The 21,182-nt window shown below is 40.7% G+C and overlaps 1 protein-coding gene across 1 annotated transcript in view; it reads right to left on the reverse strand.

Annotated features, from left to right (window-relative positions):
• Positions 1 to 542: 542 nt before the first annotated feature.
• LOC111865128 overlaps positions 543 to 21,182 on the reverse strand; it is a 35,132-nt gene continuing 14,492 nt past the window's right edge. Inside the window, exons 8-14 of the mRNA XM_023852879.2 lie at positions 12,284 to 19,762; positions 9,652 to 10,032; positions 8,021 to 8,219; positions 5,348 to 5,513; positions 5,102 to 5,257; positions 4,351 to 4,506; positions 543 to 2,511 (exon numbers count right to left, since the gene is read on the reverse strand). Of these exons, the coding sequence (XP_023708647.2) occupies positions 672 to 2,511; positions 4,351 to 4,506; positions 5,102 to 5,257; positions 5,348 to 5,513; positions 8,021 to 8,219; positions 9,652 to 10,032; positions 12,284 to 19,762 (10,377 nt within the window). The 3' untranslated portion in view covers positions 543 to 671. The remainder of the gene's footprint in view (positions 2,512 to 4,350; positions 4,507 to 5,101; positions 5,258 to 5,347; positions 5,514 to 8,020; positions 8,220 to 9,651; positions 10,033 to 12,283; positions 19,763 to 21,182) is intronic.

Here is a 21,182-nt window from a genome sequence, read left to right on the forward strand (position 1 = left end):
TTTTTTTGCCTTTATAATCAAGATTGAAAAATACATGCACACTTCTGTGAAACTGTTCACATAAATTCACAAAATCCTACATTAGTTCATACATAATTATAATAATCCTAATTTATTTATGAGTAACTTCATACACTTTGAATATTTGAATGTATTTTCAATTATTTATCAATCACTTAATAAATCAGCAGGAATAAAAATAATGAAACTGTAGTGGATGAAGCAGTCTTGAAAGGGTGTGCCAACTGATACTGAAGTACTGTGGCACCGATCTACTTACTGAACACAACTAGAATACACAAATAAAACTACAATTTGCAAGGCACATCCTGGCAGTATGCAGCAGCACATGAACACAACACTGTCATCGTCGCGGCACTTGGTAACACTGCGATGACTAGTCCAATATAATATCAACAACTTGGTAACCAAAGCTGCTGAATTAATGAGCGAATTAACGAGTGATCCAAATTCAATAAGAACATCATGAGGATGCACAGCGATGCATTAGTGGCAGTATATGTAGGCTTTATCACTGACAGCAACACTAAGTGGAGTCACGAATGTGATAAATGTACATTATTAGTGTAACTGCCTTACCAAGCTTGTCAAAAGTACTTAGATATGAATAATTTTCTGTACCTATCGACATCTACATACCTTGGAGAACATCAAAGAGCCGTGGGCTTTTGCTTGCTCTTCTTCTGATTCCTTGGCTGAGACTTTGTCTGTCTTGCTATTCTTTCATCATCACTGCTAATTGCCAAGTTTCCTGCTGAGACAGATGTTGCCAAAGATCCTGAATCAGACTCGCTCTCAGCTCCAGCTATACTGCCAAAAGGCCCCACACTCCTATATGGTTCAGATAAAGAAGCGCTGCAAAATGGAGTTTTAGCAGGAACTGAATGTGTAGCAGCCACTGTGTTGTTAACAGAATTGTTACGCTGGCGGGACTTGGCAAATACAGACATTAAGAGCTCCGTCTTTGTCGATCGCTTTGAACCATTTCTGGGTGGTTTTGCTTTCTTTGAACGCTTTCCACGTTGCCGATCTTCTACGAGAACACCTGATAAACATGGCATCATGTGTCGCCTCTTGGAGCCTCTGCCCTCTTCACTTCGATGTTCTAAATTCAAAGACTTCTCTCTGTCCTTGTGATTATCAAGCTTCTGATCGAGGGCTACGCTACGAATGTCATGTGGCTCCACCCCTGTCTCTGTGTCAGAAGTGTCCTCTCCACTTACCACAATGATACGGTGCCACCGTCTCTTTTTGCTGCTTTCATGTTTTCTACTTATATGATTGTGTTTAAGTCTTGGGTTTTGTTCTGAGAGCTTCAGTGATTTAAGGACCTTTTTCTTAGTATTCTCCAAAACATTCTGTATATCATGAGTGCACCTTTCTTCTTTCTGTTCTGAAAATGGCTGAGGGTCAACAGCTTTCCTTGTGGGGTCTCTCTGAAGACTCTCCCATTCTGCCACCTTACTCTCTTCCACATCACTGATTGGTCCAGTGTCAGCTCCATTGTCCTGTGATGCAATTTTCCCAACAGGTGTCCTCAACCTGAACTCTGCCAAGCCAAGTTCAGATGGATGCTGAGCTTGTTCCACTTCATCCTGAAACTCATATACATCGTATGACACTGGACTGGCAGCACTAGCAGGCATGGTTTGTAATTCCTTCCTCCCTTCTTCAGGATTTTCTTTGGACCAACTCATGGCCTCAAGCTTAACCATACGCGATACATTCTTTTTCTTCTTCTCTGCCAATGAAGCAAAACGATTTATGGACGGAGGAGTCTTCCGGACCAATGGGAAACGAAACCTGTCATCAGAGTTGAGTCCTCTGGACTTCTTACGAGACACACCACTCCAGAGTGCAGCCCCAATGCTACCTGGAAGGCCATTACGTATCCTTCTGTCTCGCGCATTCAGAGCCCTCAATGCTGCTACAGCTTTTGCCTTAATTGAATCCTCATCACTCACACTGCCTGAATTTTCTGATCTTGGACGGAACACGTCGGCTTTCAAGCTGCTTCTCCAGTGAGTCTTGGAATATTCAAATTGTTCTCGATCCTGCCTTTTTCCCAAGCATGTTGACCTCTTAACTGTCAGCTTTTCTCTATCTTGTTCTTCTTCTCCCACACTGTTGCAAGGAGTTCCTACCATATGATCTATCTCCTGCAATATGGTTGCACTGCATCCTTCTCCCATCTGGCTTGAATGATCCTTTTTTGTCTTTGGTGATGTCTCACTATTCACACTGTTGGCAGCAATCAACTGTGACTTGCCAGGTTCACCATCTGTTGGTCTTGTCTCAGAACTGAAATTGGAAATTCTGATGCTCAGGGGCAGATTATCCGTGTCAATCTCTGATACTATGCTTTCATGGCTCGTGAGGGGGGATGCTGTTCTGGTGAGTTCTAGAGGGCTGTCAGTGCTTAACCGATGATACTGCTGTCCACGGTGAGCTCTGGCTACGTGACGATTCCTGTTGCTCTTACTGGTAAACCTGTGAAATGTGACACAATAAGGACTATGAAGACACATGAGAGCCTGATGATGACCTATTTCTATTTCCACGATATATTCCTTTGTGGCTGTTTTTAATGAATGGATGAAAAGCAGAATTACACCACAATTATGCTGGGCAGACCATTTTTGAGTTATACTTGGTATTTCTGAAGAATGCAAAAAAAATAAACAGGTGGAACAGCAAGACCACCCCAAACAACCAAGTCCAAGTCCAAAACATAGACATGGAATCAACGATAAAGAAAACACAATCTTCCCTCACAAACACCAATAACAACCCAAATGGTCAGTATTCATTAGAACAGGTTGTAATTTCTTTATTTGTGTTCTACTGAGAAGAAAATTTAAATGTCAGCTCCTTATGGCTCCCTGTATTCTAAGGTTGGTATGGGAGTGTTAGTAGCCTAAGAAATGGTATCCCCCAAATTATGTAACAGTTGCAACTCCAAGTGTGATCAGGTAAATCAAAACTTTTGTTACTCATCTGGCTTCAATTTTCAACCAAAAATACATAATTCAATTAATATTAATACCAATTAATTTGGCTGTATCCAAATACTATTTTTAGGCAAATAATTTAATTAATTTTCAGTCTCCATTAAAACTTAAAATCTATGCATGCAAAATCTGTGTAAGTTGATGAACACCTATGACAAATTCGGTGATCTAGTGGTATTTAAGTGATTCCAATTTGATTCAAACAACTGATACAAATGAAGAAAGCAGTCTTCTGGGATTTGGCACCGTGCATATGTGGTGTTAACCGACGTTTCGGAGGAACGTACTGCCTCCGTCTTCAAGGTAGAAGGAAAAATATAAGAAATCCGCAGGCAAAGAGACCATGAGAACTGGTAAAAGCAGTTAACGTTGGTTAACACCGCATATACACGGTGCCAAATCTCAGAAGACTGCTTTCTTCATAGTCACCGCCGTGAAAACCTAACCGACGTTTCGGAGGAACGTATGGCCTCCGTCTTCAAGGTAGAAGGAAAAATATAAGAAATCCGCAGGCAAAGAGACCATGAGAACCGGTAAAAGCAGTTAACGTCGGTTAACACCGCATATACACGGTGCCAAATCTCAGAAGACTGCTTTCTTCATAGTCACCGCAGTGAAAACCTCAAATCTTACAACTGATACAAATGCTGAATGTAAGAACAAAAATATTTGTCAGTCTTGATAAAATTTATCTTTCTGATATCTTCACTAGCAGTGACTGGCAGTCTATGGGACATCCATAGAATCTGCTCTTTAAACATTTGTTAGCATTTTCTTAATGTTTCCAATAAATATCAGAGTTCAAGTTTTCATTGATGAGTATTTGGTGATGTCATATTGTATTGTAGGTGAATACTGATATTTCAGTTGGACAAACTACCTCCATCTTCTGAGATGTGACAAGTGCTGTAGACAAACTGCTTAGAAAATGGTCGCAAAGATCCATGTGGGGGGGATAAATGGACTCAGTCCAGACCAATAGGAATGATAAACAGGAATTTGTGTATATATGCAACATGAATATATGTGATAGAGAGAGAGAGGAGAAAACGGCCCTTATTAGGGACACAAATAGTTACATCACAGGAGGGACATTAAATCGTGAGCTTGGCCCACACCAATGGAAATGCTGAAGAGGAAGTGCAAGCAAAAAATCTTATGAGGGATTACAACAACAACACTGCTATCTCCATCTCAAAGGCTGAGGTAGGTAGAGGATCTTCAATAAAAATCTCTGCTCCCAGGAATTAAGTTTTTCAGTGATACATTTTGATATTCATAATCTTACTGCACAGAATTCATCTCAGCTCTCACTCACCTCTCATCACAGTCAATACAACTGAATAGTTGCTCATCAACAGGCCCACTGCTATGACGCCGATTTGTCACCTTGAGGCCATGACCCAGTAATTGTGCTACAGGCTGTGTAAGCAACATACTGCTATGACTTCCACCAAGAGATCCAGTGATAGGACTGTTGCATACAAAGAAAGCTTACAGTTATGAACAGAAGACAATAAAAAAAATGTTGCATGCCACAGAATTTTAGTTTATCACAATACATGCTTGAAGTTTGATAATTATTATGAATATTTGCCACGATCTGGTTGAGAACCCTTCTCTTCCTGCATACATTTTATGGTATATAATAGCATAATTTTATATGATGTTCTGTATGAGTGTGAAACTTTGCCTTTCACATAAAGGGAAGAAAGTGCATAATAATGAGCTTCATAATTTGTACTGTTCCAGAAATATCATAAGGGCCATGCATGAGAAAGATGAGGTATACACATAAAAGAGAAATCCTTAAGGGAAGAGACCACCTGGAAGATGATGTAGGTATAGACTGGAATAAAATACTAAAACAGATTTTAAAGAAATAGTGTGGAAGAATGTCAGTTGGCTCTTGTGAACATGGTAATGAACTTTTTGGTTATATAAAAGGAAGGGAACCATTTCTGAATAAGTGAGCAGCTATTAGCTTCTCAAAGAACTCTGCTCCTTGGTGTTCTTCACTTAAGTACCAGGTCAATGTCCTTGTTGGTGCCTGAGGCATGTATTCATACCTTGGAACTTGAGTAGCTGGGGGTGAAGGCTGGGATCGATTCTTGCCCAGAAAGTTGTTAAGGGCCCGTGTCAGGAGGCCCCCAAGTGCGGAAGTCATGTGACTGCGAAGTCCTTCATCTCCACCACCAGCAGTACTGTGTTTGCTGCCACCCATCCTAAAATGTCAACCAATATGTAACAATAAGATAAATCAGTAGCTTACAGCCCAATAAGTTCCATGCCTCAGGAGATGCGCTGACACTCACCCATCAACACGCTTGCCTCCAGTGTTCTGACGTTCAACATGAGCTACCTCAACGTGGTCAGCAAGTCCCTGCTCGTCAGGCAGAAGTTCCTTGCATACTATGCAGACATGACGGGCTGGTTCACCACTTCCATCAGATGCTGAGCTAGGAACAATGCGTGGGCGCTCTGAAACACACACAACTATTATATTTCTATACCTAAAAGTACAGCACATAGAGATGAAAAATATATCCAATCAGACCCTGAACACACCAGTGTGCAGGTCATGCCACTGGAGGAGCGAGAAAGATGATGGTGATGGTAGAGGAACAGAAGGAAGAACAGGAGAGGCAAAAGCAGAAATAGAATGTAAAAAAGGAGAAAAGAAGAGATGAAAAGGAAGAAATAGAGAACTGTAAGATTTAAAGAACAAGATTATGAAGCATGCAGAAGAAAAGTAGCAGATGGAGGAGGAAATAAGCTGGGTTTGAAAAGGCAACAGAACCACTTCAAAATCAGTATAATGAATAAATAGATTATTTTTACCTAATATGGACTGGGACATATTTTTTTTCATAAACGATTTTATGGGGAATTCAGAGTGAAAAATATTAATCTATTTAACTAATGGGAAAAATACTTTTGAACATAAAATTTATATCCTTGATTAATTTAATGATGGTTTCAGCAGCCTAGATTATACAGTGTCAATGATATGATGATTAGCAAACAATGAACTGGAAAGGATATGGTCATGAATATAAATCACTCCGTCCAATGTGATCTGTAAGTTTTATTACTACATGAAAAACTTAACACCCTTACATGTTTCGGTCTCTGCCACGAAGGTGGTTTCCTATTTGTAATGATGTTTGCCCCCTGAAGATGGTCCACAGAGACCGAAACATGTAAGGGTGTTAAGTTTTTCATGTAGTAATAAACTTACAGGTCACATTGGACGGAGTGATTTATATTTGTGATTGTTACTGTGACGGGCCAGAATGAAACAAATCAAAGATATGGTCATGGTTGGATATATTCTGGTATTCATCTGGCGAGATTGAAGAAAACAACAAAAAGGACTGCAGATAGCCTGTCTCTAGGCTAATGTTTAAAACCAGAGCCTCCAAGACATAAAGCAGGAGCACTACTCACTAGACTGCGACATTTGCCTTTTCAACATAAGATTCACTTCCTTCAGACTACCCACTCAGGAAACTAACATGGAAAAGAAATACCCTGTCAATAAAATGGTTAAGAGACAGATCTAGATGCAGATATGGAAGGGGTGGCTGAATACAGCCCATATAATGCCATAAACAGTTGCAAGAGGCATGCATTCTCAAGTTCAAATTTGATGCCATGTGCCAGGTCAATGCTATGGAATGAAAATGGAAATTTCTTTGAAAAGAAGAAATGTTATAAGCTTCATAGATAAATAAAACAAATTACATTCCTTTCACAGAAAATAAAGCAAGCAGACAACATACGTAACACAGCTTTCAGTAATAACATGCAAAAAGCTTTGGAAAGGAACTGGAAGAGGTTTTGTTGTACAGTGATCAACATCCAAGCAGAATGCAAAAGTACGAGTTGAAAGCGTGATGTCCCCAGGCTAGCTAGCTGCATGGTGCAGGGTAATCCTACATATGAAAATCAAATATGCATTAACATGGTCAAGAAAAGCCAACATTAGAGCCAATCCTGAGTCATTTACATTTAATCCACAATTATAAATCATATTTTTTTAAGATCCATTTCAATTATTTCTTAAAGATCCTGCAAGTGGGTTTTCCCTTGAGATTTCCAAACTACATGTATGCACAGTTCTCTTATATGCTACACATCCTGCCCATCCCATTCTCTTTCACTTAACCACCCTAATAATATGTGGTGAAGAGTACGAATTGCGTTGCTTACATTCTGTATTCTCTACTTCTTATTTCACAGATTGAAACATTTTTTGCAGTAACATTTCTCATATACTCTCAATCTATGCTCTTCTCTTAAAAAGTGACTGGCACAATGCTAGAATTTTTAGTAAAGTTTAAAAGAACGACTATGATTTTAATACTATAATTTATACTCGTTTTTCTTGCTCTAGACAGAGAAGACTCAAGCTTGAATTCATGAAGATGGAGATTTAAAAGAAATATGGCTTCAGGATAATTTTCAAGGGCACACATTTTTTCTAAAACATGAGATTTTACGTTTTCAAGACAGTAATTATTAAGATTGTGGTCTTCAGGGATTTGATGCCATGTACACTGATAGGTGTGTCATCAACATTTTAAAGGAATCTACTGCATCCATCTTCAATGCAGAAGATGGAGGCAGTACTTTCTTCCATAACATATGGTTAACTAGCAGGCTACATGGTATCAAACCTCCGAAAAAAAAAAGTTATTTTAATATTCGAAGAAAAGTATCAAAACTGCTCAACACCTTCTTATGGGTGACCACTGAGAGCATGCAATTCCAACTCAAATGCATTCTGCAAACTGTCCTGTTCTTAAGTTAACAGATCAACAAACATAGGACAAACAATCAAAGGCTGAAAGTTATGAGTACTTTCAGTTACTGCTGGCAACGTGAGCTGATGGGAAACGGTAGTAGTCTGAAAGGCTAAGTGCTATAGTGTTTGGAAAGTTAACGTTTTACAAATAGCAGGTGTGGAATTGTGTAACACATACTGATGACTGCCTGAGTGCGGTGGCGAGTGGAACTGTTGTGAGCTGCTGCAAGGTGAGCTTTGAGTGCGTTGAGCCCAAGGAACCTACGGCTACACACAGGACACACCATATCTTTGTTCTCGTACAAAGCTAGTTGCATATCCTGAGTACGTAAACCACCACGACGAGAGAGTGCGCGGGTCGTCACAGCTGATTGTGCCTGCACATGCAATGGGAATACATCAAATTATGCCTGATTGCCTATACACCTTACACATCAGTGACTACAGCAGTGTGTTTAACATATATCGCAGATCTGCTACAGATTCAGCAGACACACTGTGAATGTCCCCATTTTTGGGATGTCCATAACAAAAGGTTGCAAAAATTCAACTAATATCATCATCATGTCTGTCTATCCATCTGTATGTCTGTATGCAGGTAAACAAATTGAGAACCACTGAAATTTGATACTGGAGAGGACTACTTTAATTTGTCATCACATCCCAATTTTGGCTGACATCAGACAACATAATGCACGCTTTATTTAGAGACCCTTATGTTTCAAATGAATGTGTGAGATAAAATAATCACACTTTTAAGCCCAATACACTTTATCTACAAGTCTTTGCTAAATCTGCCTGATAAGTGTAGCTCACCATTTTACAATCTTATCTGCATCACAGGCCATTAAGGATCAGTACACTACTCCATACAATATAAATAATACAAAACTCTAATTAACACTATACTGAGGCCACAGATGAAGTCCCATGAATGGTAGGAATGGCAGGAGTTGATGTTATATATCTTTGCACCCCCTCTGGTACCAGGTAAAAAGGCTTGTTGCTAGTGAAGATTATCACTAAAAAAATGAATGTGAATATAATGGTTATATGACTGGAGGGGACTGATTGATAATGTTGTATTTTAGCGTCCTGTTGCACTGATTCACGTCCATGATGTATATGTATTGGCGCAGCCACAAGAGAAGGACACATCACATGATGCCGTATACACAAAATATAGGAAGAACGACTCACACAGCGGAAAATTGATATAATATGCGAGTTTAAAATACGACGTATAAGATGATAAATCTTAACAAAAAATTTTAATATATAAATTTTATTACAGTACATGATGAATATACATTTTAAATCATTTTACATGCGACACATGATGGCAAGCAGTGCGATAGTTTAACATAAATAACACACCTGAGGATAACACAGTGATGGCGAAACATGTAGTGAAGTGACAAGTGAGACTGTGTGCACTAGAAGATGGTCAATACATGCACATCATGGGCTGATTGATATGTGGGACTTCCTCTGGGCTCAATAAAGCACAATCTGAACATACTTAAACCTGAAGTGTCATCATAATTGCCTGCTGAATGTTTGCTATTAAAATATTAAGTATGTATGAGGAGCACATTAAGTAGTACTGTCAGGCTGCTATGAAACAAAAATAGTTGTAATTAACGTATCTAGTGAGATAAATGTGGTGGGGGGGACTGAAAGGAAGAAAGTGAGCTGCAATGTGAAATTGTTGCTAGAATATGAAAAACAGACATTACTTGTAAACCACTGTCATTTCAGCAGAGAAAATATAAAATTCCAGAGCTCAGAAAACAGTATTCACAATACCATTGCGACTGAAGACGCGCCACCCCCCTCCTCTTCACTCCTGGTCCTGTTTCCTGCTGTGCCTTCAACAAGCTTCGCAAGTCTACTGGCTGGAGTGTTAGTGGACGTACTGGTGGCTGAAGTTGGGGCACCAGTGAGTGTGGTACTGTCAGACTTCTGGTTGTCTAGGTCCATGATGTCAGCATCTTCCACAGGCCAGCTTCCTTCTCCCAGCTGCTGCAGCATAGCCATCTCCTCATCTGTTGCTCCCATGGCTTGCTGCAGCTCCCGCAGTCCACCAGCTGCAACCACATCTTCAGTTCCAGACTGCAGCAGGTCCACATATGGCTGATATCCATCAGCAGCTGGCAACCTGTCTGCAGAACGCTCATTGTCCAGAATCTGTAACACAAATAAGTCAAAGTTAACCTCTATGGTAGGCCACGCCATAGCTCAAGCGGTTAGTCGCTGCCTTGCCACTGCGGCGGCCCGGATTTGATCCTGGGTCTGGTAAAGTGGGATTTGTGGTGGACAAAGTGGGCTGGGCCAGGTTTTCTCTGAGTACTTCGGTTTCCACTGCCAACCTTCATTCCACCAATTGCTCCACAATCACCCTCACTTGTCATCTGGCACTGGTACAAGAGGCCAGAAGCGGCCGCAGTACAAAGGATTTAGTCCCACCCCACTAGCAATAAAAAAAGAAACCTCCATGGTAACACGTGAGAAGGTAATGCTTTCCCATGCTGAGCATTACCCTTATTTATTGACAGTTTAACGATGCTGTCAGTATCTCAGACTATACTAATTAATTACACAGAGTATAGTTACTGAAGAGTTTATCAGTTTGTCAGGAAATTCCCAGCATTTTATGCAATCAAAAGGTTCATTATTGTGTTTACACGAGCCAGCTACTGGTCCCTATCTTGAGCCAAGTTAGTCCAGGCTATACCTTCCAATTCTATTTCTTTAAGATCCATCTTAATATTATCCTCCCATCTAGGCCTAGGTCTTCTGAGTGGCCCTTTTCTTTCTGCGTTTCTACCACAACTCTGCATGCACTTCTATCCTATTTGCTGTTAATGTCATGCTACCTGATCACCCTAATATTATGAGGAATACAAATTATGAATCTCCTGGTTATTAAAGTTTCTCTAGCCTCCTGTCACTTCCTCCCTCTTATGGTCAAATATTTTTCTCTGTACCTTGTACCTGGTCCTCCTTGGGGACTTATCGTGGAGTTTTGCACATGCCAATGAGATGGAGAGCTATGTTGGTGGTTGCATAAGCTCCGGGTATGGTAGGGGCCAGATAAAGTGTAGTAGTCCCTGGTCCTAAGGCTGTGGGTTTGGCATGGGGCTAAAAATCCCACCCCACAAAAATTTATTGCTACAAAACTTCCAGGGAACAATGGAGGAGGCCAAGACCCACACAGGGTTGTAGTGCCAGAAAAAAGAAGAACCTATCCTTGGTAGCACAACAGTGGATACTGAATTTGAAAGGATGTGGATGGTATAAGCATAGCATAAGCGGGAGTAGTATGTTGCCATTTTCCTGGAAAGACAGGAAAACAACATAAACCTCAATCAGGATTGTCTGGCAAGTGAGGCAACTTGTTTGGTGACGGGAATAATTTTCTTACAAAAAAAAAAGGAGAGGAATAAATTTGGTAAACACTTGTTATTCCGTTCAAAGATTCTTACTGTTTCAGTTTGCATTCCAAAACATTATAGGATGAAAACAATTTATAAAAACATCAACTTTGACAACTGCTTTATATGATAGTGAAATGAAGTACGTTACTTAATTCATTCATTCATCAGTAATCTGTCAAGACGACAGGTCCACAGTCTCTTCCAAAACAGTTCCTCCACTTGATGCGATCTAGAGCTTTCTCCTTCAAATGAAACATCTCGCATACATGGTATCTCTGGTTTTGGAAAGAGACTATCCAGGAAAAGTGATAATGTGGTAGTTTTTCCATTTGCTTTCCACATCGCAGTACAATAGGCGTTCAAACCACTCTGGTCACGCCTGTTGCTATACGAACTTGAATCATCTCGAGCATTATTTACTCTGTGCTTCAAGTCGCTGCTGATGACGCACGTTACTTAAAGGGAAGAATAAAAGATGCAAGTCTTTGAAATCAAACTGCTCTGGAAAATATTTAAGATATTACACAAAGAAAACCTATATATCTTATACACACCACCCAACATTATCAGAGTGGAGATATCAAGGTTACAATGGACTGGATATGTTGGTTCAGTGCAGACATGAGAACACAGATATTTGGCAGAAAGTGGTGACTTGGATAGCAAGGTAACATTAACACAGATCTGGGAAGTACAGATTTTGAGAATTGGTGGCCAATGGAAATGGCTCAAGACTGTGTCAAAAGTTGTGCTTTGATATTACAAGTACTGAACCTACGGGTCCTGCTACTAGAGACAATGGTCAATTAATCAACATCATCAAAAACAGCCTAATTATTTAAGCAAAGAACTTATGTTATCATAATTATATATAGAAAGCCCTAAACAGTTTCTTGACGTAATTTTGCTTAGACCACATTCAGTGAAAACCTGGATTCAGTGTAAGAAAATCACCCCCCAAGATTCGTTACACATGGATTCTGCTGTATAAACATGCTTACCTGGTTAACAGAATCTAGTATGGAGCCCAAGCTTGCAGAATTTGATTGGAAGAATGTGGTATCATCCTGACTGGAATCTGCATTCCAATGCATATCTGGGTTTGCCTCTCTACCCCAAGCCATTTCTTGTGACCACTGGCTGGCATACAGCCACTGGTTGTTATCCACCTGACCTTCAAGCCAACTAGCTTGCTTCTGCTCGACTGATGCTGGCCAACTGGCTGCAGTCGAATTGTGCTGTATGTCCCTTTCTTTCCCCAGCCAATCAGAAGTGACATCTGCTTGATGCTCTGTCCACACAGCCACTTGCTCACCGCACAACATACCAGCAGCACTGTTTGACAGAGCTGCTGCTATCTCGTTTCTAGTTTCAGTACCTGATGATGTCTCGACTAGGTTTGTTCCCTGTTGGACTGTATCTAGAGGTGAATTCTGCACCGAACTGCTTCTTCCTAAGACGCGCTCACTGTTTCTCTCTGCTGCAGAAGGTTTCTCCACATAGGTAACAGATCTATCAACCTCTTTATCTGGCAAATTTGTTGAAAACTGTTCAATGTCCATGTTTTGCATCAAAGTATATGTCCTTTCAGAATCCACAGCACAAGTTTCTTCACTTCCTACATTCCTAACCACACTACACATTTCTTCAAATTCTGTGTTTTCACTTAAAACCACAGAAGACTTTCCAACTTCCATCTTTTGAGATACAAGAATATGCTCAGCTTCTAGATCTTGAACTATGGCAGAACAAGATGGTTCAGTCACCACATCCTGCATCACAGAAGAGCATGATTTTTCAGACTCGGTGTTCTGAACAGAAGAAGAAACCTCTTCCACTTCCACATGATTCACAGAACCTGACTGCTGTTCAGTTCCCACACTGTGATTAACAGAGCTAGATGGCTGTGGTTCTGCATTCTGACTGTCTGAGGTAGACAGTTCAGTCTCCGTGTCTTGAATAACAACAGAATTTGGCAATTTAGCTTCAACAGGAGTAGAAGTCTGTTTGGATTCTGTATTCTGAAGAATAGAGGAGTGCCACTGTTTGCATTCTGTTTTTTGCATGTCTACAGGGGTGGAGGGCTGATCCCTCTCAGATAACCTCTTGTGAAGGAGTGACAGTTTGTGTTTCATCAAGTTGTAATTAGTGGAGTAGTGTTTGTTGCATAACGTGCAGAAAAACATGGATCCCACACTGCTTTTCCGCTTCTGTTTTGGTCTGTCACTATCACAGACTTGTGCATTCTCATTATTGACTGCTTGTTCCTTACTCTCTGGCAACTGCAATGTCCTTGCCCTCTTCTTCTTCATGCTCACATCAGCGTGCTTTGGGCGTGTATCTGTACCCATGGGTGGATGCTCTGCCTTCATGATTTCTGACAACACAATGGACTCACAACTATCCTGAGATTCCTCTTGACCTGTCTCAATGTCTGTAACTACAAACTCATGCACTGCTGATCGCCTTGTTTTCTTCATCAGTTTGGGCCTCAACTTCTGCTTCTTACGTCCATTTCTCCTGATATGTCCATTTCTGTACTGTCTGCTATTGTTGCGCAATTTCTTCTTTTTCTTCTTCTTACTGTTAGAGGGAAACAAGTATTCACCGTTTGCAATCATGGCTGCTATTTCCTCGTACGTTGAAATATCAGCATCTTGGCAAAGTGTGGCCATAATATTTGAATTTGGAAGATCCTGGCTACTATCTTCTTCAGTCTCACTTGTAACATCTGACCATGTGTACAGCTCTTCATATGAAGTATTACAACGTGTTCGTCGGGCTTGTCGTAAGGGTATCTCCACATTCATCTGTGAATCTTCTACATCTGTACTGCTTACAATGTTGATCGTTGATGACAAAGAGCCCACCTGTTCAGTCCCATCATTCCTCAAACTTTCGTCAATTATCACAGCATTTAAGCAACCTTCCTGATGAACCAAGGAGTCTGCAAGTATGTTCCTAACAGGTATATCTTTATCACCAGATACAGAATCTGCACCAAAAATATCACTATTAAATGCCTCCTGCTCACTAGTTAGAGTGGCTCCAGACTCCTCATTATCTACATTCATCTCCATACTGTCCACAGTATCCATTCTTTCCACCTGAATGATCAACCCTTTATCACTTTCAACAGTTGGCTGACTTGCCTCTTTTTCACCAATCAGAGTACATAACTTTCTCTCCCCAAGCAAGTACTTTGTATCTCCTTTAAAACAAACCAAAGTTCTTAAGTCTTCTGTCTCAGTATTCAAGTGGTTTGATGTGTCGCCTGTCTCATCAACTGAAGTATTTGTTGTTTCTTCCACAACGCACGGCATGGCATTCGTATCTTCAATCTCATGATTTAAATCAATTCTGTTGCCTGTGTCGGCACTTCTGTCCTCTTCCTCAATAACCCTACCATTCAGCTCATCCTTCCTGCTGATCTCATGTGTCTCCACATTATCACCAGTCTCTTTGTCCTGAATATGCATAACTGTTTCTTCACTGTCAGTATTTGCTATCCGTTTCTCTTGTTCCTCACTTATCAGTCTGCACATCTGTTCTTGTTCATCAAGTGTGGGGCTTTTCTTTCTTCTTCTCTTACCAATGACAAGTTTAATCTTTTGTTTAGTTTCCTTTTCTTCATTTGTCTGAAAGTTTGCTTTCTTTTTTTCTTTCATGCGTGTTTCTTTTTTGTCATTAATCAGATGACTTGTCTTCCTAGTCTTGTCAGCCAAATTTGCCTCCTTTCTTCTTCTTCTGATCTTAATTTCCTCACAAATTGACATACTGGTGACCTCTCTGCAGCTCGGTATCGACTCCTCACCAGATTCTCTTGGTGGTCTCTCAGTCTCTTGTTTTTCACATATAAAATCATGTACATCTTGCAGATCACCATCACCGGTCATGGTCACTTTTTCCATCCTTCCAACAACAGATCCTGAATCTTGCCTCGCATACATATTAGAGTCTGAAACCTCTCCATCTTTAGATCTGTACTCCTCCAACTGTTGTTTTGATTTTCTATTAGCAACTGACAGCATTTCCCCCTTTACAGAGTTTGTACCTTCACTCCCTACCTCCTCAGCAATTAAATAGTCTGTTTCTCCTTTCTGCTTTGCCCAGTGAGCCTGGCCAGTATCATCTCTGTACTGAGACCGGATTTTCTTCAACTGCCCTTTTGCTTTAGTCTTAGTAATCCCCAACTTCTTGCCAATTAAAGAATTTCTCTTGCCTTTTACCTTTCTATATTTTTCATCAACATTCAAAATTGTTTTATGTCCTTCATTAAGTAAGTAGTTTGTTTTCTTACCCTCTAGAACATATGGCACAGTATCACACATCTGGCTAACAGGAAAAGCAGCCATTGTGGACTGGGTTCCAAATTCTTTCAGTGCTCTCTCTAACTTCCTCTTGGCCACAAACAACTCTTCATCACCTGCATCACTTGCCTCTTCACACAGAAGAGAGGGGGATATTTCCTCTTCGCAGGCTTCTGAAATGTCTGTTTTATGTTCTGTGCTGACCAAATGGTCCTCTTCGTCTTCATGTCTCAAGGTGCTATCTTGTAAGTGGCTAACAGGGCAGTACACACTGTCTCCATCTTCAAACTGCATTTCTTCAACTTGTATTTTTCTTTTTCTCTTAGTGATGACTTGTCTTTCACTTTCCATTTCCTGTCTCTTAACAGACAAACCATTTCTTTCTCCCTGATTACTAAGAGATATCAAGTCTTCTACTTGGATACTGTCCTGAGATTCCACTTGTTCAGTATACTTCCTTGCTTTTCTCTTTGGAATCACTGCCTTTTTGACATCTTGCTGAATACTAGTGAGGACTCCCTCGGCTGCTGGTATTTCCAGATGACTACATGGGAGGCTGGCTTTTCGGCGAGCCTGTGGTTGAAACTGGTCACTCACTTTCTTTGTACCTTCACCCCAGGATTGAGTCCTACCTCTTTTCCCTGTCTTTGCTGTTCCTCTCCTAGGCACTGCAAGACTCTTCTCATTTAAGCTAACATGAACTGGTATCTTGTGTGATTTCTTTGTGTTATGTTGAACAAGACTTTCAGAATCCAAGGCCTCATCTGGTCTTGAGACTGTGGGAGGATTTACTTCAACCAAACTTTCAGATTCCAACCCTCCATTAACTCTTGAATTCATCTGCTCAACCAAAGAATTAGTATCACATGCTCCAGTGCCATTAGAATTCAGTTCCTCAAGTGGTAAAGCCTTCTTCTGAATCACTTCCTTCAGCTTTGAAATTGGCAGCAAGTCATCACTAGAATCTTCTTCGGTCAGCTGAGGTTTTGTTTTGGTGGCTCCCTTTATGCCTTTCTTGTTCCACAATATGGTACTATTCCTGCGTCTGACAGGTTTCCGTTTCTGCTGCTTTGATGATGGTGCTGCCTTCTTCACCTTCTGTAAAGGTTTCTCCATGGTGGTGTATCGCTCTGATGATGTAACAAGGGCACTCACGCATTCTGCTAAAGGTTTATTATCGTCATTATCCTCCCCCAGTGGAATCACATCACATGCTTCACCTACTGTTAAGGGCGTGCCAACAGATGTCTCCAGTTCACTTGGCTGAATCTGTAATGGAATTTGGGGAATCTGAAATCTAACATCCATTATCTTTACAAGGTCCGATGGTTTCCTTATTTTCATGGTCGTTCTAACGTGTTTCAATCCATTACTTTTTTTCGATGTGGTCTTGGGATGTTTCTTACCTTGAACTGGTAATCGCTGTTCTTCTTTCTCCTTCATTACATCCTTCCTCAGCATTTCACTAAGGTCAGTATCACTGTTCTTCTCTTCACAGTCTTCAGCCAGCAGTTCACAGCCCACTGGTGACAATATTGGAATATCACAGAGGTCTTCTACTTTGGGACTTGGAGTTTCGGTCTTCAAGTCCTCAATAGGCTCTTCTTTCTGCAGTTCTGGCATTCTGTCATCTACATCACTAGCAGCAGGACTACCAGTCTCATTTCCAGTGCTGGAACATTTGTGTTTTCTTTCATCTGTATTGTTACTCACACTTTCACTGCTGCCAGATTTACTTTTTGTTACATTCAGAATATCAATGTTGTCAAATTTCTTCTTTGCTCCAGTCAAAACTATGTCTGGTGACCTAGTGTTATCCAATCTGCTTCTTTTTCTGAAATGACTTCTAATTGCAGATCCTGCACTGCCAGATCTCTTCTTTGTCTTTGCTGAATTATTATTGACAATTTCAGTGCCACATTCCACCTGTTTCTTTGGACTTTCACTTGCTGTGTGGTCAAGGCATTCCTGCCATACAACTGGGCTACTGCTGTCATTTTGTGCGACAGGAAGTATTTTCTCTACTTCAGCTGGAATATTGCTCATATTTTCTGAACTTTCATGCTTTCTCTTTGTTCCACCTGGGCTGTGATTTCTTGTTCTGCCAAGTTTCTTCCTTGCTCCCATCGGACTGCTACTGACAGTTCTTCGCATGTTACCTTGTTTCTTTTTTGACACAACTGGACCATTGCCAGCGTTCTTAATGTTCTTTGCTCCAATAGAAGCAGAGCAAATACCTTCTACTATTCCAGCGGAACTGCTACTGGCATCTTCTAATTCACCAAGTTTCTTTTTTGATTCCAAGAGACTGCTGCTGGCATTTTCTGGGCTATCAACCATCTTCTCTGTTATCACAGGGCTGGCATTTTCTACGCTATCCAGTTTTCTTTTTGTTGTGACAGGCCTATTGTGAATATCAGGTTTATTTTTTGTTCTTACTGAATCACCACTGCAAATTTCTGTGCCATTCATTTTCTTCTTTGTTCTTCCTGGACCACTCTTGACATTTTCCATTTTATCAACTTTCTTCTTTGTTCCTACTGTACTGCTGCTGACATTTTCAGTGCTATACAATTTCTGTTTTGTTCCTAATAGACCGCTACTGGCATTTTCTTTGTCATCAAGTTTTTTTTTTCTTTCCAGCAAACTGCTACGGGCATTTTTTAAGATATCAGGTTTTTTCTTTGTTCTAACTGAACTACTGTTCGTACTTTCTCTTCCAATCTTTTTCGGCATCTCAACTGAACTAATATTCACAGTTTCCATGTTGTCAACTTTCTTCTTTGTTACACTATTACTGGTGTTCTTGGTGCTGGTCGGCCACTTTTTAGTTGCATCAAGACTATTGTCAACACTGTCTGTGAGATCAACTTTCTTCCCTTTTATAATGCGGCCATCAATGACAGTCTTTCTTTTGGTAATTTCTTGTTTAGTCTTTGTTGAGCCAGGTTTTGCTTTTGTTCTTCCAATCTTCACTGAATTTTCACTGCAGCTCCGAATGCTTTTCTGAGGTTCCACAACATCTTCTTTACCAGCCACAGTTGTATTACAGCAGTTATCCCTTTTCTTTGATTTTGCTTTAGCAGTTGCTGTCTTCTTAAAACCTGTAAATGGTTCATCTGTCACCTCAGTGTTACTCTTCACTGCAGCTTTGCATTGCTGCATGTGCTTCAGCTGAGTGGATACAGAGGGGAACTGCACATAACAATGCAAACATGGATGCAGATCCTGTACTTCAATGGAACCAACATCCTCCTCAGGAGGGACATAAATGCAAGTCTTGCGATGGCGCAACTCTGCTGAACCATTATCAAATTGCAAGCCACAACCCTTGCAGATAATTGGTTCATCTGTGATCTCATCTGGGTGAGTGTAACCCTTGTTGCGAAGAAATCGCTCTTCTAGTTCTGACTGACTTAGTTTTGTTTTCTTCTTCACGGAATTTTGTTGGTTGGAGGGCAATTTCTTTCGCTTGCCTTGCAGTGTTATTTTATTCTCTTCTACACATGAATCTTTCTTTACAGAAAATCTTTTGATAAGTTTCTTAGGGCTGGCTCCTAATGGTGGGGTCTCAGTGATAACACCTTCTAACATGGCAATGCGCATTGCAGCAAGAATATTCGAAGTCTCAGTACTGCCAACGGTGCTGATATCTACATCAAATTCTTGCATGCTTATGTCTGGCCCAGCAATTTTCTTGCTACTCTCATTTGACGGCTCAGTAAGTCCATCACCACTTGGAGATAAAACTGGCTTCTTCTTACTGCGACCCCTGCTCTTATGAACAGAAGGTTGTTTGGTTTCTTCTGAGCCACTCAGAAGAAAAGTCTCAGATTTGTTTGCAACAGGGGACAAGGACCTGCCCCCTCTGTTAGCTTTTCTCTGCACTTCACTGTCTGTAGATTTGGAATGTGGAACTGAGTTCACTGGTTGTGATTTTGACCAAGGCAGTTTCTTCATTATCAGCTGCCGTTTGGGAAGAGGTGTTTGATCTGATGTAACAGTGGATATAACTGACGGAGCTGGTGGCAGTTTCTTTGGGGCACGAACTGTAAACTTCTTAGGGGCTGAATCACTTGAATCTGTAGTGAGTGTCCTGACTTGTAGGCTATGAACCACCTTGTGTCCAGTCTTGTGGGATGTCCGCAGCATAGCAGTTGCAAATGATACCTAGACAAAGCATCACATCAAATACTTACTGAATGAATAACAGCTACAATTAACATTGCTCTTAACAAGAAAGTACAGCATATATGGAATACACAGTCAGTCATCTCTGCTTGTTTTCTAAATGAAATTTTCTGAGAAACTTGCACCTGGATGAGGATACGAGTCAGTACAGTTCGTTTGAGAATCAGGTGACACTCCTACTACCTTAATGTTGTGGGGAAGGGAGGATTTAGATGCCCTCATCTCCTGGACAGTTATGCCAGCAGGATCATAACACCCTGCATTAACCATGGTAGACGGGTCAAAGGGTAGGGCCAGATGAACAGTATCCCCTGGTTCCCCAGCTTGGAGATCAGGTGAGACTAACAACCTCATCTCAGAAAATGATACAAATAACTAGAAAATAATAAGCCAATGAGTTACATTCCTTGGAACGTGCTAAATTTATTCAAGACAGCAGAAGTGGAATTAGAAATTTGGGAAGGCCCAGACTAAGATGACTGGAAGATGTTGAGAATTAATTATAGGTGCCGAAAGTGAAGAAATCGAGGCAATTTTAAAAAAATACAGAAGAATGGGCACCTGTGAAAGGTTCTTGCAGGGCTGTAGAGCCAAGTATTAGTAAGCAATGCAAGTCGACAGGAGACTTGTCTATTACGATCTTATGATCTCATGATGCAACATTTATTTCTGGCCGTGACTGGGTTCAGTTTATCACTACAGTGCTAACAAGTTGACAATAAACTTGAAATGGCTGCTATCATCTGAAACATGAACTCCAAAGATTGAAAAAAATGCAAGTAAGACTGGGCAAGAAGACTGCAGTCTTCTGGGATGTTCCACCATGTAGTCTGGTAAACAAGAATCATTTCAGAGGAACCTGATGCTTCAATCTTCAAGGTTCTTAAGCTGGTTCCCCCAAAATTCTGGTGCCACCCCTTCAAACTGTGTGGTGTCACATACCATTAGTTCATAATATTAACAGGGTTGTGTCTACATAATACAGCACTATTTATATATATATATATACACATATATACACACACTACTGTAAGGCCTACTGTTCCAACTGGTAGGTGCTGCATGCATATTTGCACCTACTAACAGGCCCAGTACCGACACCAAATGCAACTGAATTCATCTGCTGCCCCACAACCAAAAGTATGAAATGTGGCAAGCCGATTTGGTGCCTTGTTAATTGGCATCCAATGGAGATCTGCGCTTCCCTGAAATTCAGGCCATATATGCATTCACATTTCAGAATATATTTTAACAACTGTATCAGAGACAATGAATGTCATGGCCAAGTGATCAGCATTTCTACTTCCTGTTCAAAAGGCCTAAGTTAAAATATCAAGACTGGCTATCTATCCTAAAGATTTTCAAGGTTTCCCTTACTTTCTTCAAACAGACGCTGGAA

This window comes from Cryptotermes secundus, unplaced genomic scaffold (assembly GCF_002891405.2).
Source record: "Cryptotermes secundus unplaced genomic scaffold, Csec_1.0 scaffold2, whole genome shotgun sequence".
NCBI lineage: Eukaryota > Metazoa > Arthropoda > Insecta > Blattodea > Kalotermitidae > Cryptotermes > Cryptotermes secundus.